The sequence below is a fragment of the Ambystoma mexicanum genome, chromosome 2p (assembly GCF_040938575.1).
Source record: "Ambystoma mexicanum isolate Mex_15411 chromosome 2p, UKY_AmexF1_1, whole genome shotgun sequence".
Lineage (NCBI taxonomy): Eukaryota > Metazoa > Chordata > Amphibia > Caudata > Ambystomatidae > Ambystoma > Ambystoma mexicanum.
Window position 1 is genome coordinate 1,092,815,559 of NC_090923.1, and position 11,402 is coordinate 1,092,826,960.

The 11,402-nt window shown below is 39.2% G+C and overlaps 1 protein-coding gene across 1 annotated transcript; it reads right to left on the reverse strand.

Annotated features, from left to right (window-relative positions):
* Positions 1–8,754: 8,754 nt before the first annotated feature.
* On the reverse strand, positions 8,755–10,059 carry LOC138567853 (uncharacterized protein F54H12.2-like). Its single transcript, XM_069646344.1, has one exon. It carries the CDS (start codon positions 10,057–10,059, stop codon positions 8,755–8,757), a length of 1,305 nt encoding a protein of 434 aa, XP_069502445.1.
* Between the last annotated feature and the right edge of the window lie 1,343 nt (positions 10,060–11,402).

Here is an 11,402-nt window from a genome sequence, read left to right on the forward strand (position 1 = left end):
CCCAAAAGAGGAAGCATGTAAATGCTGCAAATTTTAAACTTGTGAAAGACACACCGACGTGTACGAAAGGTAATCCAATAATTTTAATTTTATAGTGGTGTGTGTGTTTGTGTGTGTTTGGCTGCAGTATGTAAGGATTAATGTTATAATGTTTTTATGTAGATTTACAATTGTTGGGAAAAGCAGAACATGTTGAGGGTCAGCCGAAAAGAAAGCGCTTAGAGGTGGATACGCATTGTACGTGATTTATGTTTGCTTAGCAGCTTTAAGGCTTATTATAGTTTATTTTTTTATTTTTTATGGGTTTTGTATGCTTTAGAAGGAAACAATTATTAGGATTTATGAGCTTCTTTGGTTATAAGGAATCATACTTATGTTTTAGTTTTGTAAACATGTATCTGATTATGTTATGGTCAATTTGTTTAGGGTCTAGTGTTGTGAAGAAGTCTAAAGGATTAGCACATGGTACCTCTGGATGGCAGGCCGCCGATCGTGTGAAAAAAACAGGCCAGACCTTAGAGCCTTTTAAGGGGATTTTGAAAAGGACCTATTCAGGGGACAGTACGCAAGGTATGTTATTTATGCTTGCTAGCTTTATAGATTAAAGGTTTATAAAGGTATCTAGGAGATATATTATTATAGGTGTTTATGTGATTTCATTGTTTTAAAAGGAAGCATGTATTAGGTTATAGGATGGTGTATGTTTATAAGGAATAGGCTTTTGCTTTGAGTTTGTAATGTTCTTTTAATTATGTTTATTTTTAGGGTCTAGTGTTGCGCTTACGCCCTTTGCGGTCCCACCAACGACTCGTGTGAAGAAAACAGGTCAGCCCTACACAGAACACTTTAGCACAACACGGGAGGGGGGTTATCAGGAGTGTTTGGGGCTCCAAAAATGTTTAAAGAACTCTAAACTAAGTTTGAAAAAAGATGTACGGTTTACAGGGGTTCAACCTGTTTTAAATATGACTAACTCCGAAGCTGTGGAAGATTAAAGTATTCAGGTAACTCCGGCTGATCCCCCTCAGGCCCGGTCTGTTAGATGTGATAAAAAAACAAGGTCTCGTGTAAAGGTTATACCACCTATAGACCCATCAGCTAATAGATTGCAGCTGGAGAGTATAGGTTGTGGCGCTATTACCCCGTTTAATGTGCTTTCATCTTTAAAGGTAGTAGCCCCTTTAGACCCAATATAGGCCGTCGTTAGGGCACGGTCTCCTGATTATGGATACTGTACACCGCCCCATACCTATTCACCCACAATCCCCAGCAGTGAGAGGTATGTTGATATTCCCCAAATTTTAGAACCAGCGTTGGAGGTACCAGGTGTACCAGTAGCCCCTGATTCTGAAAATGTTATAATAATTATAGACTCCCCTATAAAAGAACCTCTTGGAGATTTTCCTGCTTTAGACCCAATACAGGATACCATTAGGCAACAGTCTTTGGATTGTGGAGATTATTCAATACCCCATACGTGTTTACCTACAAGCCCCAACAGTGATCAGTGTGCTGATATTTTCCAGAATTTCAAACAGGTCCCTTTGGTACCAGATATACCAACAGCCCGTGCTTCTGAACCTGTTATAATAATTATAGACTCGCCTGTAAAAGAGCCTATTGTAAATCCACCTATAAAAGAGCCTATTGTAAATCCCCCTATAAAAGAGCCTATTATAGTTATAAAATTAGCTTGTGAAGAATTTGTATATGCCTCTGTTATTTGTAGGTTAAATGACCCCCCCTAAGCCGTTAGATCTTTCAAGCACAGGGCCAAATGGTGTAAACAAACGGGTGTGTGCAGTGAACAATTTTCACAAGCTTGATAATAAACCGTTGTCTCCCCGACATACCTTTAAACATGTTAACACACCAACCGCCCGGGTGACGGTTCCCTGTTATAAAAGGGGTGACACTGCTAAGCGATTATTTGAGGTAGATGTATTAAATAGTAAAAAAGGAAAACATCTACCAGGTATACAGAAGAAAGTAAACTTAGGCTGCCAGAGGTATAGATTAAAGCAAAAGGGTACTAAAAATCTTTAATTGATACACGTCGAGGTGTTTGTAAGGCCAAACACCTTTTGTTCAAGATGAAATCTAAAACCAATGTACTGGCCCAAGACTATAAAAAACAGTCTTTAAAAAATAAAGCTAGGGCTGTTCCAAATCAGTTGACAAGCCCCATAACAGCATTAAGGACTGGGTTAGGTCCTGGGAAGTCCACAAATGGTATAGATGTAATGACACCCCCTAGTACCATAGGGTATGGTTTGGAAGATGTGCATACACCCCCTAAGCCTGTAGACATACCACATTTACCTGTAAAAGGTGCAAAGGCCTTGCGTTTAAAATGGCTTCGCTCGAGGAGACAGAGGAAAATGTTTTTGAAACGCTTAAAAAAAGCAAAAGCTATCATTACCCGCCGTGCAAAGAAAGATTTAGAGCTTCACTCTCCAGATACACCTGACACGTCTGATACAGAAACTGTTTTTTTACAGAGTTTGGGAACTTACCATCATGATATACCAAAATATAAAAGTGTTGAATACTATGAAGTTTTTTCGTTTTATGAATCTAGGTAGGATAACATCAACAGGTCACGCACTATTACTGATAACAGAATCGGTTGAGAGGCTTGTTTCCCACATTTTGGAATCTGCTGGTCCTAATGACTTTGTCCAGATCCGTTTAGACAGTTCTACTTTAAATAGACCTCTTTTTACCAGACAAACCCACCGACAGGTGTTTGATGTTTTAGAGTTTTTAGAAAACATTGGCCGTTTGCTACAAAGTAAGGCTGAGCTTCTTGTAATGGAACCCTTAAGAATTGTAACTGTGATTGTTAGATCTAGAGAGGGTGGCGTGTACAGGCCTTTAAAGAAAACACTCTACAGTATGATTGTGGCTAAGAAGAAGCGTTGGCTTTTGGATTTTAACTATGGGGACTTAAATATATGTATGGCTGCCAGTATCATAGGTCTGCTGGAGCCTAGAACTGTTACTGACGGTTACATACAAAGAAAGGCTTTAGAGGTCCACCAGACTCTGGGTATACCCCCTGACGTCATGGTTGGTTTTAATGAAGTGTGTCTATTTGAAGATTACTTTGGGGTGCCGATCAAAATTTTGTATAATGAAGACCGGATTTGGAAATATTTTCCCCAGGGTGACACTTCTAATAAAAACACTGTCTACCTTTTACATCATGAGAAACACTATTACGGCATTTTAAACCTACAAGGTTTTCTAGGGGTAAAGAATTTATGTCCTTTTTGTTGTCATATATACAACAATCGAATGGCTCACAAATGTAGATTACATTGTCACATGTGTCAAAGAGATGGGTGTCTTGTGTTGGACGAATCAAAGTTTAAATGTCCCAAATGTAAAACCTTTGCCCGGTCTGAACAATGCCTTAAAAAACACATTGAGAAAGCAGCGCAGGGTTTAGCCCAATGTTATTTGAAAACGGACTGTGTTTCATGGGGTCGCTTTATAAATGCTAATCATGAATGCCGTGGTAAAATTTGCCGTAGATGTAAAATTGAAGTTGTTTCATTGGAGGACCATTTGTGTTACATGTCTGTTCCAAAAGATGTGTCTAAAACTGAGGATTACATTGTGTTTGATATAGAGTGTATGCAAGAGATAGGCATACACGTCCCAAACTATGTTTATGCCAAACATTTGACGGGTGATAAGACGTGGTCCTTTTATGGTATAGACTGCATTAAGCGTTTTATTACTAATTTCTTGGATGAAAAATTTAGGGGGTATAGCTTTCTGGCACACAACAGTCAGGGGTATGATTCCTTCTTTTTGATACATGAAATGATTAAAGAACGAGTAGCAGTCAAACTGGTAATGCATGGTGCAAAGCTAAAACTTTTAGAGGTAATACCCTTTAAAATTCGGTTTATTGACAGCTTAAATTTTTTGCCTATGAAGTTAAGTAAGTTGCCTAAAGCTTTTGGATTTCCAGGGTCGAAAGGTTATTTTCCGCATTTTTTTAATACCCAGCAGAATCAAAACTATGTGGGTCCTATTCCTCCTGTGGAGTGCTATGGTTCAGAATTTATGATGTCTGAAGAAAAGGAGGCATTTCTAAAATGGTACTCAGAGGCCCGTAAAGATGTTTTTGATTTTAAGAGGGAGCTAAAAAGGTATTGTCGCGAAGATGTTAATATTTTGAGAACAGCCTGTAACATTTTTAGAAACGGTATCATTGAGCTAACCCAAAAGGAGCACATTTTGAAACCCAATACTACTGAGGAGTTAAAATATGTGACGTATGTTGATCCATTCACTTTTATCACGCTAGCTAGCATGTGTATGCATATATATAAACAACTGTTTCTTGAGCCTCAAACAATAGCCCTAGTGCCAATCGACTTGTATCATGGAAAACAAAAACGTTTTTCTACCCCTTCTATACAGTGGTTGATGTACTTGTCCCTTCAAGAATGTATACCTATACAACATGCCCTGCGTGGAGGGGAAAAAAGATTGGTCCCTATTTTTTAGATGGTTATGCGTGTCTAAATGGGGAGGAATTGGCCTACGAATTTAATGGTTGTTTTTTTCACGGGTGCCCCCGATGCTATAAGGAAAATGACTATAACACCATGATGGGCTGTACTAATGACCATTTACATAGAAGAACACTTTTAAAAAAGAATTTTCTTGAAAACAAGGGTTTGCGCGTTATTACACTTTGGGAACATGAATGGACAGATATGCTAAAAAATGATGAGGGGCTAAACATTTTTTTGAAACAAACAAATCTACCAGAACCCTTAGAACCCTGTGATGCTCTCTTTGGGGGAAGGACTAATGCTGTTAAACTTTACCACGCGATAGCTCCTGGTGAAAAGATACATTACTTTGACTACACCAGTCTCTACCCCTTTGCTAACAATTCAAAACCATACCCGCTAGGACACCCCCAAATTATCTATGAAGATTTTGGAGATGTTAAACAATATTTTGGACTGATTAAATGTCAGGTGTACCCCCCTAAAAAACTTTATTTCCCAGTGCTCCCTCAAAGAGTTTCTGGAAAACTAATGTTCCCACTTTGTATGACTTGTGCCACTACAAAACAAACTGAGAAATGCACACACAGTGACGAGGAACGCTCTATTACTGGTACCTGGTGTACTGTTGAGCTACAAGTGGCCTTACAGAAAGGATACAGGCTGGGTAGGATTTATGAAATATGGCACTTTGGGAAAGCTACAGTAGAGCTGTTCACAAAATACATTTGTCTTTTTCTTCGAGACAAACAGGAAGCGTCGGGTTACCCCGAAAGTTGCAAGGATGATGAATCCCGACAGCGGTATATAGACGAGTATTACAAACACCAAGGGATACGGTTAAGACCCGAGTTCATTGAAAACAATCCCTCTAGACGTCAGTTAGCTAAACTGTGTTTAAATTCCTTATGGGGTAAATTTGCGCAAAGAACCAGCCTTCCAAACACAACCATTATAACGGACCCCGAAGAGTTGACCGCTTATCTTTTTGACCTGGGCTATGACATTTTAAGCTTACAGTTTATAGATGATGAAACAGCGTGTCTTTGCTGGAAGTATGCGAAAGAGTTCCCAACGTGCTCCAACAACACAAACATTTTTATTGCATGTTTTACAACAGCCCATGCCCGTTTGGAGCTTTATAAAGTCATGGATGCCCTCCAAGACCGTTGTTTGTACCACGATACTGACTCTGTTATTTTTGTCAGCTCATCCGGTGACGAGGACCCGCCCCTGGGTGATTATCTATGTAATTTAACAAGCGAACTAGCTCCGGGAGAGCACATTGTAGAATTTGTTTCTGCAGGTCCCAAAACCTATTCCTATAGGACATCCAACGGTGTTGTCTGTATGAAAGTAAAGGGTATCACTTTAAATGTTAGCAATAGTATAAAAAATAATTTTGACAGTTTAAAGGAGCTGGTGCAAGAATACTCTTTTAACAACATAACCAAAAATATCACAGTTCATCAACCTTCAATAGTGCGTAAAAAGAAACAGTGGGAGATTAGCAGTGAAACGCTGCAAAAAACCTTGAGGGTAGTATTTGATAAGCGTGTGCTTACTGCTAATTACAAAACATTACCCTATGGTTGTTGAAAAGGGAACAACGTATACGATGGATACCCGGTTACAACACCCTTTTTCATGCGTGTTAGCAGGACCTTCTAGCTGTGGTAAAAGCTATTTTATTAAGCAGCTATTAGAAAACGCACCCTCTGTTATGAATACCATTCCTGAAAATGTTATCTGGTTTTTTTCTTGCTGGCAGCCCTTGTATAATGAATTGGCATCTAAAATACCACATCTGAAGTTTGTGGAGGGCTTACCAAATTCTTTGAATGACGACCGCTTGCTACCACCAAATCTTGTTAATATGATTATTGTAGATGATCTTATGATGGAAGGAGGGCATAGCTCGGAAATCGAGAAAGCTTTTACACAATACTCACATCACAGGAACCTTAGCATTTGCTACATTGTTCAAAATTTATTCTACCGCGGAAAGGGCAACCGCTCCATAACATTAAACGCCAGCTATATAGTGTTGTTTAAAAACCCTAGAGATAAACATCAACTAACCGTCCTAGCGAGACAGAAGACAGATGTACCCGGGTAATACCCGTTTTTTTATGGAGGCTTTTGAAGACGCTACCTTAAAACCTTACAGTTACCTCTTGGTGGATCTAAAAACAAACACTTTAGAAGACTACAGATTGAGGACCGGTGTTTTCCCTCCTGATATACCCGTGGTTTACGTACAAAAGACATCTAGAAAACCACAGTGAAAAACAATCTTTCCTCATTAGCGACGACGACCAGCTACCATGACGGCCCGTATACGTAGGAATTTTGCTCTTCTTAAAATGCTAGTAACAGCTCCACCCCAACAACGGAAGGCCATTTTGTGCTCAGCCTCTGATGATCTAGAATCAGCTATAGCAGAGATTGCCTTCAGCACTATAAAAGGTAACGTTCAGTTATCCACCCAGCAACTAGGCGTTTTAAAAAAGAAAAAAACCCTCCTTAAAAAGCTGAGTAACAAGAGGTCGTCTATAAAAACCAAAAGAAAGCTTCTAAAACAATCTGGGGGTTTTATAGGGGCACTCCTAGGTTTGGCATTGCCTCTAATTACCAGGCTTTTAGGGGGTGGTTAATGGAGCATGCCCAAAAGATGTATTTGGTTGACAAACGTCAGTTGGAGGGTATAAGTACCCCGAAGCGGGAAGAAGCAGATATCCGAAAATCAGCCACTTTAAGGCTTGACTCTGAAATGCAAGAGGTTTTAAAGCGGCATGATTTATCAGACTATGATAAAGTGGGGCTCTATTCAACTATTCTACAAAAATACTTAACATACTTTAGACAGGTCGAAAATGAGAAAAATAAACTGATGTTGTACATGCCCCCCGAAGACCCTTCAATTAGCTCTAAGCCCTCCCTATCAACCTCTGCCCCGGATCCTATCGTAATGGAGGTTTTGGACACTATTAACCCCCGTTATCGGAAAAATGCAGAACTTTTGATGAACAAAATGGGAAGTGAAAAAAACGTGGCAACATGGAACAACAAGGGAGAATTTATCTATAAAGGAACAGTTGTTAAAGGATCAAATGTTCACGATTTAGTTCGCAGCATTACCAACCCTCAGGCTTTTGGAAGACACACAAAACCTCGAGGTTGGGACCTGTTTATGCAAGCAGCTGCCGATGTGAACCTGCCCGCAACTTTAATTGGAAATATGGGACATCGCGAACTGTTGGAAAATTTAAAAGACTCTGAGATCAAACCTTTAACAGCAGCTATTGAATCATCTGAAATGTCAATAAAAAAAAGAAAAAGAAAAAAAATTAAAGCCAGTAAATGAGCCTCTTGGTTTAACGTGTAACCTCATTTTTTTTTTCTTTAACAAAATCTTTAACCGTTGTAAAATATGTATATACATGTATACCTTTTTTTTGGGGTTTTTTTAAAAATTTTTTCTTACTATTATTACTTTTCCAGTCTGCAAAAAAAAATTAAAAAATAATAAGTTCATTGCAATAAAAATATTATTCATACTTTCAAAGGCGTTATGTCTAATCATTTTGATCATGTCTAACATGTATATAAAATATTAAATAAATGAAAAAATAAGACAAAAAAGACTTTGAATTAAAAAGAAAATGTGTTTATTTATATGTGTACACAATTTAAGGTTTAGTTATAAGAGTACATTTTTGCCAACGATCAAAAACATTTACAGGGGATCTCCTAAAGCTGTTCTTATTCACAAAAGCAGTAACCATGACATCATTTTGCCGGAGGTCCAGTGAATAGGTGTGCATAACCCTTATCAGCGAGTGTTTCTCAGACATGTTAGATACAAAGTAACAGGAGTGCTGGCCACACGTGATGTCTTCAGGATGTTGCACAGGTGTTTTATTATAATGTATAACGGGTGCTATATCCTTCACATAGTCCAGGATAGCGCCTCTGTATATGGGATGGCTTGGGAAACACCCCAGGCTGTCAAAGACTGTTATTGTATCCTTGTTTATAAACATACCTATCCAATGGGTGCCTTCCTGATCATGGGGATCGGTGTTCGCCACAAGACTAATGGGTCGCTCATTACTTATGTCTCTTGGAAGGTTATCACATGAATACACACCCTTGAATGTTTTCTTAGCGTGTTTGTCTTTACTTAGAAAACGCTTGATCTGGTAAGTATCCATTACATGTCGTACAGGACTTGTCGTTGATTGTTGAGTTCCATAACCAAGTCAAATAGAGCCATAATAATTAGATTCACTGTGTTGGGTAAATTTGCAGCAAAGCGTACCTCTATGCGTAGATTACCATTTCTAATAAGATTATAATGGCCGGTTGATGTATTATCAGGTCTCAAATCAAAAGCTAAGAGAGTATAACCCCCATCATAATCGTCCCGGGGTATCACAAAACCTTTATCATGCAGATGTTTACCGCTGATGGAGACAAGTCCCAAATACTCCCTAATTGTATTTTTTTGTTGAAAACTGGGACTGTAGGCTTTAGACAGTATAACGACCCCGTCTTTAAAAAGCGCTGCGTAGTTGATGTTGTAATGTTTAAAATTAAAAGGGTTGCTGGCGTAAGCCCCGGAAAAAGCTGTGTTGTCCACAAAACCAATGATGATTATTTTCGGTAACTGTCCAAGGAATAAGTTATCTTGACTGGCGACACGGCTACCCGCTGGAACACTGAAAATTTTCAAAGATGTCCGCTCCACCGGATATTTTAAGTTTGATACTTGTAGAGCATCAGCATGAGCTAATCTGACCGTGGGTGACACATTCACCCTTTTAATAAATAAACTAGCTGATACTATAATCAGCTTGTAGGATTCAGCATCATCGCTGTTGAGGCAAAAAGCATCTTTATTTCTAGAAAGTTTAATTTTCAGATCAACGCCGTTTACCATTAGTTTCTCCTGGAAAAATAGATCGGAGTGTAAACGGCCTAGTAAATCAAAATTTCTGCTCCCTCTGGCATGTGTAGCTCTTTTTATAAAACCTGCATTAGCCCCATCTAGAGCATAATCCTCCATATGGCCTGCTGTGTCCTTATAGAAAAGCCCCGCTGTAAAGTGAGTGTCCAAAGCGTCATTGCTGTAGTTCAAAATGCTTTCTATATAGGCCCTGTACGCATACATGTTGTCGCTCTGTGTAATCAGCCGGTCGCCTAGAGTATTATCCACTTGATTAAAGAGGGTAGCCACAGGGTAAGCAATCATAGCAACTTTAGCCGTTGCAGGGATAGCTGATCCATCAGCTTTTGTTATTTTACAAGTGAGGTAAAGTAACGTGTCATTTAAATCCAGATACATCTCTGTTGAGCCTGATATATAAAACTCTATAGGCGCTAGCGGAGATAGTGCAGCAAGGGGAGCCACTTCCATGAAAAAGCTGTTTTCAATGCTAGTTTGTGTCGGGGGTACAGCAAACAGATCGAGTTCAGATTTCACACATTCCCCCGACGCACAATGGATAAACGCCATCTTTTAGAAAATATTAATGCCGGGGCTGTTTTTTTTTTATCTTGACCGATCTGTTCTTGCGAGTTCTTTTTCTCTTCTGAGCCGTTTTCGTTGCCGATCCTAGTTTTTTATGCATTCCTGGAGGGCCCCATCTGTGCAGTGATTTCCTTTTTCTTTTGTTTGTGTTGTTTTTCACATAAACCAGTCCAGAACCCTCTTGCGGTGGTTGGTTAAAACGATTTGCGATGGATGTTGTAGCCGTAGACACCACATCTTTAGCAATATTTGTGGCTGCTGTTTTCACATGTGGTTTGGCTAATTCAAACCCCTTTCGTAGAAAAGGCATAGCCCTTCGAAAGAGGCTTCTAAAAATACTTCCGAAACCCGTACCATACATAACGGGTGCCACTTGAAAGTAAGGTTGATTGCCATAACCAGCTTGTCGGCGGTAATAATCCCTATAAACGTACGGCTCCCCATAGTTTTTCATAAATACCATGTTTTTTAATAGTCTTTTTCTCGCCTAGGACGGAGGTGTAGTTTCACTAGGACCTTCCCGTATTTAAATGACACCAACTCCCCCTGATCATCCCTTATCTGTATATTGATGGTGTCAAAATGACTCTTAGAAACCGGTATATAATCAGGTTTAATATATTGTATATTAACAATACCATTATTTTCACCTTTCACCTGGGCTGTTCTCATTAGCGGGGCGTACGAGTCACCGACACTTTGATATTCTACTATATCACTGTAGATCATAAGACTGTAAAATCCCCCATCAATATCAGCACGTGTTTTGTCCAAATCTTTAGTACTTTTTACATGTTGAACGGTTCCCAAAACACGGAAAAGTTTCCCAGTACATATAAACTCGGTGGTAAGATCCGTCGATTTTAGAAATACTTTTCTCTGCACCTTATCCAGAAACAATTGTATATCAGAATAGCGTTCAATGTTTGCGAGACTTTTATTGATAACCTCTAACAAAACTTGTATACTGCTGTAAAATCCATGAGGAAAACCGGCGTGTAACAGTTCAATAGGACCTTCACTTTTGATGGTAAATTTGGCCTCTCTTCTAGACACAGTGTCCCAGGTATGGGGGTATTGAATCTCCATTAGACCCGCTTCCCACAATCCTTGTAAATCAACGGGTTTAGCCATTTTAACACAATAATTTGATATTTCATTGTTTGGGAATGTATCGTGAGAAGCGTTACTGGGTAAGGTGATATAAAATCCACTGCTTTCCATCTTCTCAGGGAGCGCTTTTGCTTTGTAGATCCTTTAGAGATGAAGCGCTAACCCAACTGTTAAATTTCTCAGGCCACCCTGTCCATTTTACCAGACTTTGTTTT